General features: G+C 36.8%; 1 protein-coding gene across 3 annotated transcripts; it reads left to right on the top strand.

Moving 5' to 3' along the window:
* The first annotated feature begins 786 nt into the window (after nt 1–786).
* Nucleotides 787–13,769, top strand: LOC118052246 (regulator of nonsense transcripts UPF2). Of its 3 annotated transcripts, none has more exons than XM_035063154.2 (18): nt 787–971; nt 1,190–1,258; nt 1,506–1,593; nt 3,171–3,373; nt 4,108–4,452; nt 4,814–4,918; nt 5,083–5,210; nt 6,185–6,361; nt 6,512–6,593; nt 7,018–7,308; nt 7,431–7,628; nt 7,760–7,861; nt 8,031–8,282; nt 8,360–8,578; nt 9,618–9,788; nt 10,249–10,434; nt 11,418–11,882; nt 12,242–13,769. In XM_035063154.2, exons 2-18 carry the CDS (start codon nt 1,196–1,198, stop codon nt 12,734–12,736), a joined length of 3,570 nt encoding a protein of 1,189 aa, XP_034919045.1. In that variant the 5' UTR covers nt 787–971; nt 1,190–1,195; the 3' UTR covers nt 12,737–13,769. The 3 variants fall into 3 exon arrangements, with proteins under 3 accessions (XP_034919045.1, XP_034919042.1, XP_034919041.1); XM_035063151.2 differs by having other exon boundaries at nt 1,186–1,258; XM_035063150.2 differs by having other exon boundaries at nt 1,156–1,258.
* Nucleotides 13,770–14,066: the final 297 nt, after the last annotated feature.

The raw sequence follows: 14,066 nt of genomic DNA, 5'->3' as shown, positions 1-14,066 counted from the left end.
AAAATCTGGCTTCTCTGCAAGGAGACCATTCAAAATTTACGAGCTATAAACGTAGATCTCCTAAGAGAAACCGTATGTTTCCTTCCGGTAGGGTAATCAATACATTTTGCTCACTTTCTCCTCGAACAAAATCACGTGGTGACGACTGGCAGGTCAAGAACATGGTCTTCAAAACTCAACGTGCATCACAGAAGAAGGTCAAGTAAACAGACCTGCCTTGTAACCTGTGACGATCACATTGTTGTTTTCGGTGCTTCCTTGGGCTGTATTGTTTCTAACAGGCTCGAGCCATGACTAAACTGATTTGGGTCCAGATGACAGAACTGTGGCTCTGCGATGGTAGTTGTTATATGTGGAGCTATTGGGCCAGGCTAAGCGATGCCCAGGATAAAAAAAAATGAGCACAGGTAATTTTTGGAAGACTCTGTTACAATGCCCGGTTAATAAAAATTTACTCGATGAAGGTATTGAAAACGAGTGTTATTTTCATTTTGATTTTAATATGTTAATTTAAAAAATAATTTAAAAAGTATAAAAAAATATTATTTTAATATATTTTAAAATAAAATATATTTTTAAAAAATAACTATATCTACACTTCTAAACAGACTTGACTAAACATCATGTGCAGCTTCTATCATTTAAAAAGAATTTTTAGAAATATAATAAATATTGTGTTTTAAAGTGGTTTTGTTTAAAAATATATTTTTATTTTTAAAAAAAATTATATTTGATATTAATATAAGTACTATCATTTAAACCAAGCATAACCTTAACGTGACGTCGCAATTTAATTACCACGCAAATGTGCAATTAACTCGCGCATCTAACCCGAGTATTGATCCCTGACCTAAGTTCCAAAATCTAAGGGTCTTTTTCTCGAACCCAAACAAACCCTGGGCTTAGCCTTCCTCTCTCCCTCGCAATTTCCTTTACTTTCCCGGTTACTCCCCGGTTCAACCTCCGATCAGGTAAACCCTAACGTTCTCTCTCCACTAACTATCTATATACTCATGTATAACTACACAAGCAACAACAATCGAAAGACAATGCAGGTCGCTGGGTTCTTATTCCCCGCGTTCCTTTTAGTTTCAATAACTAGTGCTAATTCTAGGGTTTTATTGGCGAGTTAAACTGTGAAATTTGTTATTCTAGGTTTTCTTTTGACAAATTATTGGTTTACAATTAGAGAAAGATGGATCACCACGAAGATGAGAGCCGTGGTGGAAGTGTAACTCCTAGAAAGCAAGACGATGAGGTGCGATTGATGTTTTTGTTTCTGCCAGTTTTAGCATTTTAATCTGCGTGCTTTTATAATTTCGAATCATGTTAGTTTTTGTTTAACAACAAATATTAGTTTATGATGTTCAAGTTGAATTTTTCATTAGTTTCTGGCTTCAACGAAACTACTGAGAATATGCAGTAGTTGTTGCAATTGTTACCATTTTCTTTTTTGTTTTATTTTTTCAAGCAATGTTGTTAAGAAGACTTGTTTTGTTTGTCAGGAAGCGGTTGCTCGACTCGAGGAAATGAAGAAATCTATCGAGGCAAAAGTTGCTCTTCGTCAAAGCAATTTGAATCCTGAAAGGCCTGGTTGGTTATGTTACGAGAATTTTTAGGGCTGTTTAACTGTTTAGTTGTTACTGAAATGGATAAGCTCACCTGGCAGTGTCTGGTTTTGCTGAATTTTTTTTGAAACTTTTTTTTTTTTTGGTGATTGAAAAGAATAAAGGCTTGTTAGTTGTTTCGTTGTTTTAGCCTGATAGATATGAACAAAAGGCATTAGGCTGATAATGCTGATGATAATAAAAGAGTCTGGAAATAAGGTTTCTTGAAGGCTGATATTAAACACACATTTCTGGGGCTCTGGTCCATTCCTCACCTCCTCCTTATTAGATAATTGAATACGGGACTTTACCTTCATTGTGTGTTGAGTAATCTTTTGTAAGTGCAGATGACTCTATTTGTTCTGTTGATTTATTATTTTTACTGATTTTTTATCTTATGTAATGGGTAGAAATTCCTTGGCGCATTGCCTCTTTACTATTGATGTTGTGTTATTTTGGCTATCCAAAAATGAATGTTTGACCTTGTCAAATTTGGTAGGGTTTTTATAGTGTCTGATTGAATCCATGTTGGTTATGCTCTGATCTTTTTCCCCTTAGCACCACTACTGTTTATTAGGATCCTGAGAGGATGATGTTTTTATTCAGAATGTGCTGCATGATGTTGCCACAATAGGATGTAGTAGGAGAGAGTGGGCATGCTCATGCAGGTAGAGATTGGTTGGTGCTTCTCGTATAGGGCTACATTCACGAGATGGTTATAGAAAAAACCATCTAGAAATCAAGGAATGGTGGTAGCATTTTGGTGATGGCGTGAAAAGGGTAAGGAACTAAAGACAGTGAGAGGTGATCATATTCGTGACAGAATATTTCAATGGCGGTAATGATAATCAATGTGATGCAAAGGATGGTTGGTAGTGGTGATAGGTTTTGACATCATGCTTTCGGTAGTAAGTCATGAAATGCAACCTTCTTTTAGTATCAATATGATTTTTAGTAAGTCTAGTAACAGCATTGCTGTTGTGCTGGCTGCCGTGGTGGCATTACAAGATGTAAGAAATGATGGCAAAGGGCTGACAATTTTGTACCGTTGGAATTTAAAAAATGATAGCATCATAGACTGAATTTAATTAAAGACTTAGGACATATTCTTGAGCTTTCTAGTTTAATCCACAATGTCTAAAAATCTTCCCCTTTTCACTCCAGGAATGGATATTCTTGAACTCATGAATCCTTTTTTAAGGTGAATTATGCTTTAAATTCTTTCATAGACGTGCAATCTTAGTGGAGAGAGTTCTCTTGTGGTTGGGTTTTCTAAAACTTGCTAGAGAGACTTCGACAGATACACTCTGTTCTTCATACCTGACTAATACCCCCTAGATATTTTAAAGATGACTCTAGTCTTTAATTCGAACATAGCTGCCATGTATTTTTTATATAAAAAAAATCTAATGCCTTTTGATTCCAGCTGGATTCACAATCTTTCATCCTTTTGAAAGTGATTTGAGTCTTTTACTGTATGCTGCTATGTTTCAAACAAAAAGATACCTTCTGTATTAATTCTAGAATGCAGGAGAGATTGATACAACTTACCACCGTTACCAGATTCAGGATTTCTCAGGACACTGGATTCCAGCATTAAGCGCAATACTGCTGTTATCAAAAAATTAAAGCAGATAAATGAAGAACAGAAGGAAGGACTGATGGAAGATTTGCGAAATGTGAACCTTAGCAAATTTGTCAGTGAAGCTGTGACATCCATTTGTGATGCAAAACTTAGAACTTCTGACATACAAGCAGCTGTTCAGGTAGCTTTTAAAATTGCAAGCAAATTTTTTTTTTTTGGGTTTGTCCATTTGTGGATATGATTCACTAGCTGCGGAACATGTTTTTTGCAAATCAGTGACATGTCTTTAGGGATCACCTTTTTAGTGGCTGGATAATGGTAATTATATTAAATTGTATTCAAGCTATTGCTTATTCATTCAATTTGGGACTGTGAACTGGGCTATTGCATGCCTAAGATCATGAAAATATCTGAAGTGGTATGTTATAAAACAGTCGAATGCTTACAGTAAGTTTTTCAGAAGCATGCTGTAAAATTATATATTGCACTATCACCAAGTAGCACTTTGGCAACCTTGTCATTGTCCAACATGCACTTATTTGCTTGGCTTAATTGTCCTGTTTTTCTTTGTTTTGAATCTGCTTTAGGTTTTTACTGTGTTTTGCAAATTTCTTTGATTGTTTCAAGTTTCTGGATTAGTTAATTAATGCCTTGCTTGTAGTGCTTTGTTCTCATGTTCATATACCTTTAAATTTTGACGGGTCAAGTCTGCGATAATTCTCAGCTAGCAGGGACTTTGCAAAACTCTCAAGGGACAATAACTAGTTATGTGTAGCATTATACCGTAACTTGCAAGTTTTTTCTGTTCATTGAAAACTGCATTTTACTTCGAACTTTTTGCATGAAGTCCACATGGTATGTTTATCATTTTGTCTGCCCTTCTGAACTATTTTAACACTTGCTTTTCTTGGAAAGATCTGTTCATTGCTTCATCAACGGTACAAAGACTTCTCACCAAGCCTGGTACAGGGGCTCTTAAAGGTCTTTTTTCCTGGAAAATCAGGGGAAGACTTGGACGTGGACAAGAACTCAAAGGCTATGAAGAAGCGAAGCACCTTAAAACTGCTTTTGGAACTTTACTTTGTTGGAGTTACAGAAGACAGCAGTATTTTCATCAATATTATTAAGGATCTTACTAGCATAGAAAACTTGAAGGACAGAGATACTACTCAGACAAATTTGACTCTCCTTGCTAGTTTTGCTCGACAAGGAAGAGTTTTTCTGGGGCTTCCCCTATCTGGACAAGAAACCCAGGAAGAGGTGCTGCTTCTTTTTTTTATTCTTTCTCTTTCAATCCTCTCTGCAGAACCTGGTTAATTGTAAAGATATATTGTGTGATACTGAGTTTATCTTACTCGTGCAAGCACCTTTTTTGGTGGTAATTTCTATATCATTTACTTTTACAATTCACATTTTTTTTGTTTTCAGGTCCTTTAATTTACATTGCCAATCTCATTCTAGTTTGCATTTATCTTAGCCCTGATTAGCACCTTTCTTTTATTTGTGATAATATCTATCTCATTTACATGTACTATTCACATTATTTGCTGTCTTTAGATCTTTTAAGATTACTTTGTCAATCATGTTTTAGTTTGCCTTACATTCTGACATTTCTCTGCAGTTTCTCAAGGGCCTTAGCATCACCACTGATCAAAAGAAAATCTTCAGGAAAGCCTTTCACACATATTATGATGTTGTCGCCGAACTACTTCAGTCAGAGCATGCTGTAAGATTTTTACCGCCTTTAGCTGTTTATTTTAGTCCAACTTTGCAATCTTAATTTTTCCGGGCTCTTGTCTGAATGAGGAACTTCGTTTCTTTCCATTCATCTCTTTTTATACTTCTATTTTCTAAGATGCCAGTAAATGATAGATTTTTATCTCTTAACAGTCACTTCGTCAAATGGAGCATGAAAATGCAAAGATGCTGAATGCTAAAGGAGAGCTGAGTGATGATAATGTTTCATCATATGAAAAGCTGCGAAAATCTTATGACCAATTGTACCGTAATGTGTCATCGTAAGTTTGCTTGTCAATGTCATTTTCTTTTTGTATTTATTCTGTGGTGACTAGATAAGTAGACTCCATTCAAGCAGCAGGACGTACATTGTAACAATTAAAGCATGCCATATTTCCAAGTGAATTTTCTCTCTCCTGCTGCTCCTTCCTTTACATCTGCCTTTCTGAATCCTTAACCTTTCTACCTTATTACTTGATATCACAACCATTATTATTGTACTTGTTCTTAATTTCTTGAATGATGATTTTGTATAAAGGTTGTTTATGTGAAATTTAATTCTGATTAAAAAAGATACGCCACTTCGGACATATCAAAAGATTATCTCTTTAACTAGACTGCAAATGGAAGTTTGTCAAACCAATTTGCTGTGGTCATTTGTTGAATGAAGTTTCTGGGGCTGAAGATGAGAAAAGCCATTGCTGGGAGGCATAAAACTTGGTGCTGAAACCAGTGTGCAGAGTAGACTTTTTGATTTTTCTGTTGTCAATTGTTTAACTTGCATAGCTAAGCAAGACATATCATTTCATGTTTCTCATTTATAAATGTTTACCTGAAAGTTCTTTGTTGCTTGCTGGCTTTGGTTCATAGCCTCGATTTTCACTTCAATCTCAACTTGCAAGAAAGCTTGTAAGCTAATTAACAACTTGTCAAGAATTTTTTAGAAACTTTGAAGTAGAGGATTTCCGATGCTGAGAATTGTGTAATTGCTGGCGTTCCTATTATGGGCCTTAGAATTGAATATAGGCTCTTGATAAAAAAAAATTATGACATGTGTAGTGTTGGTGAATTTGTAGCTGCAATTAAGTGCTCTGCCCTCCTCTTTCTTGCTTGGGTTAATGCTGTGGTTGATTCTTCCTGGTTGCACATAGCGGTACTTGTATTCTAGGAGGCTATAAAGTAATCCCCTTCAGCTTGCATCATCTGTATTATGTGCTGATGGCTTTTCCCTTGACATATAATTTCTTCATATCAGTTTAGCAGAAGCACTTGATATGCAACCCCCAGTGATGCCAGAAGATGGTCATACAACTAGGGTTACTAGTGGGGAGGACGCTTCATCAACTGCAGCAGGGAAAGATACTTCTCTCCTTGAAGCTTTGTGGGATGATGAAGATACTAGAGCCTTCTATGAATGCTTACCAGATCTCAGGTTTGTTGTGGCTAGACAATCTTCAAATCAAGTTAAAAGAATGGTGTCAGTCTTTACAAATACATTTTATATTAAACTTAATTCTGGTTTCCTTAAATACAAAATTTGCCAGCTTGAAACCTAAGGTGGATTTATATATGTTCCTTTCAGAGCATTTGTTCCAGCAGTATTATTGGGAGAGGCAGAGCCAAAAGCAAATGAGCATTCTGCGAAGACTCAAGATCAACCAAGTGTAAGGGATTAAAACTCATATATTTTATAACAGCTTTGGTTATTCCTGACTTAACCATGGTATATGGCAACAATTGCTGAAGAAAAAATGAATATGATGACTTTTGGTGTGAATTTTTATAGTAGCTTGTGAATTATGGTAATCGTTTTGCACGACTCATTAAAACTTGCGTACTTTGCAGTTAAATGGGTTGAAGTAGGGTTCATACTAGGTTTGGGCCTTTTGTGGGCCCTTCTATCTCCCTTCTCTTCTCTGAAGTGAGCTTCTTGTTGCTTCTAAACTTACATGTATTCCAGGCCTTTTGAGGTGTATTTGTTCTGTTCTAGGTTGCTTTGATAGTTCTTCTGTGAAAATGTTACTTCTACACTCACACAAAAGAAGTTTATATCTTATTCTATGCATTGATGTCTTCATTTATTTAAAGGAGCTGGCACCTGAATCAGATCAAGGCCAACCCACCCAAGATATGGCAGAGGTTTCTGCAGAGTCTGGCCCTTTGCAGGAGGGAAAAAGTACAGAGAAGGGGAAGGATAAGGAAGAAAAAGATAAAGAAAAGGTGAAAGATCCTGAAAAGGAGAAAGGGAAAGAAAAAGATGCAGAGAGAAAAGGAGAAACTGAGAAGGAGAAACTCAAAAGTCTTGAAGGGACTAATTTGGATGCTCTGTTACAGAGGCTGCCTGGTTGCGTCAGCCGTGACCTAATCGATCAATTGACTGTAATCAGACTGCTTTTTTTCTTTTTTCTTTTTTTCCTGAATTGGTGCTTCACATATATTTCAGGAACTATGAACCTTTATACTTAAGATCTCATTGTTTTGTTTTTAACATGCTGTTTCAGGTAGATTTTTGTTATCTGAATTCAAAGTCAAGTCGGAAGAAGCTTGTAAGGGCATTATTTAATGTACCCAGGACATCTCTAGAACTACTTCCATACTACTCACGCATGGTTGCCACACTCTCAACATGCATGAAGGATGTCTCTTCCATGCTCTTACAAATGTTAGAGGAGGAGTTCAATTTCTTAATAAATAAAAAGGTCTGCTTTTGATGTGTTTCATTGAAGCAAGAATGGCTTGGCTTGTTATTCTTGTCAGTGTTTTGTTACTGGCATTCACTTTCAGTCTGTAAATGTTATGATTGGAGTTTCAAATTGTAAATTTTCTGTAGGATCAAATGAATATCGAGACAAAGATCAGGAATATTAGATTTATTGGAGAGCTCTGCAAGTTCAGAATTGCGCCAGCAAGCACTGTTTTTAGTTGCTTGAAGGTCTGTGTAGTGGCTTATTCATTTATAGTTTTGCTTTTAATTGTCTTCTACTCTATTGCCTAGATGAATTTGAAATTAATATATGGTCTGTTGAGATCTGAGATGGTACTTTCATCATGTTTCATTTTATTGGACTATGCTTATACCTAGATGCTTGTGTTTCCTACAGGCCTGTTTAGATGATTTCACTCACCATAACATTGATGTTGCTTGCAATCTTCTCGAGACATGTGGCCGTTTTCTGTATCGTTCTCCTGAAACTACTGTACGCATGGCTAATATGTTGGAGATACTTATGCGCTTGAAAAATGTCAAGAATTTGGATCCTCGGCATAGCACCCTTGTAGAAAATGCTTATTATCTGTGCAAGCCACCTGAAAGGTCTGCACGAGTGTCTAAAGTCCGTCCTCCCTTGTATCAGGTGTGAATCATTTTATAGCGCCATCTTTTCAATGTTTTTGACTTTAGATATATTTAATCAATGATTTCTCTGTGCAGTATATCAGAAAATTACTATTCTCCGATCTAGACAAGTCTTCCATTGAGCATGTGCTCCGGCAACTTCGTAAATTACCATGGAGTGAATGTGAGGCATATCTTTTAAAGTGTTTTATGAAGGTCCATAAAGGGAAATATGGGCAAATTCACTTGATTGCTTCTCTGACTGCTGGCTTAAGCCGTTATCATGATGAATTTGCAGTGGCAGTTGTTGATGAGGTTTGCTTCTTTCATTTCAGAAATTTAAGTTGTTCGTATTTCATATTGTTCCTGGAAAAGATAATATCATAATATCATTCTTTTATTTTCTCCCTTTTTTGCATGATAGCCAAGTTGGCTTTTTATGTTTTTCTAATGGCATTTTGATAATGGAAGTTGAGGATTTGCAAGCTACACCATTCAGATGTTTTATTGGGGAAAATATTCTAGTCTGAGGAACTGGTTGCCATTAAACATTTTTCCCTCCATATGGCTTCTTTTCAGGAATAATAAACAAAGATTTAAATTATATTGTTGTAGTTTTGAGAATTTGATACCAATAAATATGGAATAATGGGAGTAGTTTTGAATATGGATGGTCGTAGAAGAAAGTGGAACTTTTATCAAAAATAATTTTGCTTGGTGAAGTGAGAGTGTTTCGCTTCTCATGTAGGCAGTCTTGATATCTGAGATTTAGTTAGTCATGGATAACTTGTGTAATGGTTTTAGGGATGTCTTTAATAAAGCAATAGTCATACTTGATAGCACGGCTGATAGATGGTGGTGGGTGTTCTAGTAGATGCTTATGTCCTCATTTTCTCACAATCTAAAAGAGACCAATGCTGGCACTTCTAACAGTAAAGTGTTACACTTGTCCCATTATCAACAGGAGCATGGCTTTTGGAAGACACCTTAAATATGTTTTTCCATAACCTTCCCCTTCAAAACTAACCTTACTTCCCTCTTTCTTTCTTATGATTACTTGGCTATTATCTATTCACGCCACCATTACTTTAGCCTATCTGAAACAAAAAATAGTCTTTGAAACTAAAACGATTTCTTCTACAATCCACATTCTTGAATAAATTGCAGACAGCTGTGCAAATCTGTCTTGTATGGCAGTGATGTTTTTAAGATGTGGAATGTTCTGAATCCTCATTTGCTAGCATCTTTGGTCATGGGTATATTGTCATAGAATCCAACGCATTAAGTTTGCATGTGAGTACATGAATGTGTGCAGCTGTTTTTTAATCTATAACAATTTACTTTTGGTGTACAGGTTTTGGAGGAGATTAGGCTTGGGCTGGAGCTAAATGACTATGGGATGCAGCAGAGGCGCATAGCCCACATGCGATTCTTGGGGGAACTATACAATTATGAACACGTGGATTCGTCTGTGATTTTTGAGACGCTGTACTGGATCCTTGTGTTTGGTCATGACACTCCAGAGGTGTGGGCTATAACAAATTCATTGTTTTTATATAATTAAAGATTTTAGGAGAAGACAAATGATCAATATAAACCAGTTTTATGCATATGATAATTTTATATAGGTTCATCTTTGATGAAAGACATGATTCTATTGTCTGACAACTGATCATCTGACCAGTTTTTTATTAGGAGTCATTTGAAATGCAAATGAAGTTACACATGTATCTACTCCACTATGGTTATTAATTACACCATACACTCAAATATGGACTGCTTACTCAGAAAAGTAGGAAATTAACAGCATTTATTCCTGAAGCATGTGATGCTTCCATTTTTAGCACTAATAATATCTGTTCCAAGTGCTAATATATTGCTTTTTCCTTAATTACTTTTTGTGGTGAAATTTATGATCTAGTTTTTGCTGCTTATATTACACTTTGCTTGCTTTATGATATGCTTTTGATTATTCATGTTACTAGCAAGACATGCTAGATCCACCAGAGGATTGTTTCCGCATCAGGATGGTTATCACTCTTCTGGACACTTGCGGACACTATTTTGACCGAGGCTCTTCTAAGAGGAAACTTAATCGGTTTTTAATGCACTTTCAGAGGTATATTCTCAGCAAAGGTTTGCTACCTCTTGATGTTGAATTTGATTTGCAGGTCAGTTGTGCATCTCTTTATACTCTCTCTTATCATCTTGTTTAACTGTAAGGTTCTTCTAATATAAGAGGATTGGAACTCAGAGTAACAATTTTTTTATGTTCGACAACATTGCTATATTGTGGAATGACAAAATTATGCCTTTGGCTTAAGTAGATATTGCTTTTTAAATAATTCAAGAATATTCTTCCTTGGGTGCAGATAGGGAATGGACATGCTCTGTGCAATATACTTTGATTTGATGCAAGATAGGAAACCCATTATGATTTATTTGGTTGGCTCATAATAAGATATTATGAAATGCAAGAATGTTGTGATTTTTTGTTGAATACAAGTGATACAAACTCAAAAACTATTTTATCACTGAAATGCACAACTCGCATGTTCTTCAGTAGACTTTGCACTTGAGAGTTGTTTGGCTTTAGGACTAATTGCAACCTATATTTTGATATTTATTTTCAACTTTTCTATCATTGACATGCCTGGGTATGTCTTCTCTCAACAAAATACAGTGAACGATAGAAATAATTGACACATGACCAAGTAATTTTCTTTCTTCAGCCCTAATTGAAACGAAAGGGAACAATAGAATGGAAGGCATTCTGCTTTGAATGCACTATCTGTGAAATGAAACGATAAGTTGGAAATTAATCAGGCAAGGCTATTTGTTATATTAAGCTGCACTTGGTTGGGACATTTACTATCATCTCCAAATTGTAGAAGCAACTCCATCATGCAACTATAAGAAATTTAATTGGATTTTTTAAGGAGCTTCAGCTTGAGTTATGGAAAGAGAATTGTCTTTTTATTCCATTTCATTTGGTTTTTAGTCAGATTGCAGCACTTTTTGTGGCAAGTCTCATGCTTATGAAACGATCTATCTTTTCTTTTGGTGTTATTTCTGTTTGCTTATGGAGCTAATTTAAATAGCTTCATCTTTCATGTTAGTTTGCGATGTGCTCATACATTGAAGGCATTTGCAGGACTTATTTGCTGAATTACGTCCAAATATGATACGGTATTCATCAATTGAAGAAGTCAATGCTGCTCTTATAGAACTCGAGGAAAATGAACGAACTGTCTCAACTGACAAGTTCAATAGTGAAAAGCACTCTGACACTGACAAACCGTTATGTAGGACTACTTCCAGTACCATCTCTGCTAATGGACAAAGCATTTTGAATGGGAATGAGGAAAATGGATCCCATGAGGACATTGGTGGCAGTGACACTGATTCAGGCAGTGGCACCATTGACCAGGATGGACATGATGAAGAAGAGTTGGACGAAGAGAATCATGATGGTGGGGTTGACACAGAGGATGAGGATGATGATGGGGATGGACCTGCTTCTGAGGAGGAGGATGAAGTCCACGTTAGACAAAAGGTTGCAGAGGTGGACCCTCTTGAAGTAGCCAGTTTTGAGCAGGAACTGAGAGCTGTAATGCAGGCAAGATTCAGATTATTGTTTTTTTTTTCTCACAATTGCATGTGCCTCCCTGTCAACCGTGAATACAATATACACGTGCACACATGTGAATGCCCCCACAGTGCACTGTATATATATGAAAACATTTTTTGCGGTTTGAAAAGACTCTTTAAACTCTAGAGTAGATTATGTTGTCTGTCTACATTTTGACGAGGACAATTGCATAATGTTTCGAGACTGATATTTGAAAACTTTGAGATGCCGAGGAAATTGTGATTGCTGCCATTTGCAAATAATTGATTCTGGAATCGAACTTCAATAATTTCTGAAGAATTTAATGGGAAACCTTGTAACTCCTGTTATTTCAATTGTGGGTGCAGGAGAGCATGGAGCAGCGCAGGCAGGAACTCCGTGGTCGACCGGCATTAAATATGGTGATACCCATGAACTTGTTTGAGGGGTCTGCTAAGGATCATCATGGAAGGGCGGTTGGAGGGGAAAGTGGTGACGAGGATGAGGATGCTGGAGGAAACAAGGATGTTCAGGTGAAAGTGCTTGTGAAGCGTGGGAATAAGCAACAAGCAAAGCAGCTGTACATTCCTAGGGATTGCTCTCTTGTGCAGAGCACAAAACAGAAAGAAGCAGCTGAGTTTGAAGAGAAGCAAGACATCAAGAGGCTGGTGTTGGAGTATAATGATAGAGAGGAGGAGGAGAATAATGGATTGGGGACTCAGACTTTGAATTGGATGCCAGGTGGTACCAGCAGAGTTACCAGCCGTGGCAGCACATGGGAAGGAAGTAGTGGAAGAGGCACTGGATCACGTTACCGGCATCATCATCATTCAGGTAGTGGACTCCATGGCAGAAGAAGGTGATGTTGGAGAGGAGGGAGTGATTTGTTTGACTTGCTGGAACTTTTATGAGACAAGGCAGTGGAGTCGATTGCAGAAGAAAGAAGGATCTTTTAAAAAAAAAAGAAATTGATTGAATTTTTTTTTTACTCGGATATATAGATTAGCACCGGTTCTCCCTCCGTGTCGAATAGTGTGCATCATGCCTTGAGGTCAGTGCTGAAGGATAATTGCAATCACATCCTCAATTTGGTGGTGGAGAAGCTATCCCTTGTAGCAGGAAGAATTCTGTTCCCCTCTATCGACAATTTTGCAAGGTTGATATCTGGGGTTTGTTGTTGGGAGTTGAGAGTGTTTGATGATTTGCAGAGCTAAGTTATATAAAGGATTGCTATGTATGGAGTTGCAGTGTGGACGTTCTGAAGCATGCATGCGGGGTGTAGTTGTAATTAAAGCCATGTGCATATTCCTAATTGGTCATGTCTGTTTCTTCCACTGTATAGATGTGAAAGTCTGCCTTGTATGGCTTGTTCGGTGTTTTAGGCCGTATTACTGATTCGTGGTTTGTGTGACGCCGCCCCAGCCAAGGATAAAGTATGCCATACCTTGGTTTTACTGGTCTCTTTAGCCATGAAAAACTATTCTCTCTTTTCTTTTATAAAAACAATTGTCGTCCAAGACTCTCAAGATTGATTTCTCGTCTCTCTTTCCTCGAATAGTCAGGGACTGGATATACAATTTAACAAAAGTATGGCCAGCCTGCTAACTATTAAGGGCTTTATAATCCAGCCCATTGATACAATTATTGATTGAGCCTCAGCACATGCTTTTTTGGAAGCTGGGGACGGAATTTTGGCTTTTAAAGTGGTTTTTACATGAAAAATATTAAATTAATATTTTCAAAATAACTTCGATATGTTATATTAAAAATTAAAAAAAAAAATTTGATACAGAAAATTATCTTACACTATAATACCTTGTGTTATCTATGCAACTCACGTTGGCATGCACATATCCCAACCCAACAAAACCAAGAGGCTAAGGTCGGTCGATATTTTTTTTTTAAAAAAAAAAGGAATGTGAATGTGAATTTTTTTCTCAAAGGTTGGTGTGGCTGGTCCTGGTCATATAATATTACAAGCATGTTGCTGGCTATTCGAGGCAAAACCTGCAAGATTATCTATATTGTTTTTATTTGTGATTTCAGATTCTAGAGATCAGGTTCTCGCCAGTACCGCAGACAGTGCGGCAGATACGAGGAGATATTATCATGGTTAATGAAATGACCTTGGAGTTTGTAATGGAAATGTGATGCTAATAGCGCAACAGTAAAGAAACTGGTGGACAAACATTA

The sequence above is a fragment of the Populus alba genome, chromosome 8 (assembly GCF_005239225.2).
Source record: "Populus alba chromosome 8, ASM523922v2, whole genome shotgun sequence".
Classification (NCBI taxonomy): Eukaryota; Viridiplantae; Streptophyta; class Magnoliopsida; order Malpighiales; family Salicaceae; genus Populus; species Populus alba.
Note: the sequence above shows the minus strand (reverse complement) of the source record. Positions and strands in the feature narration are given on the sequence as shown.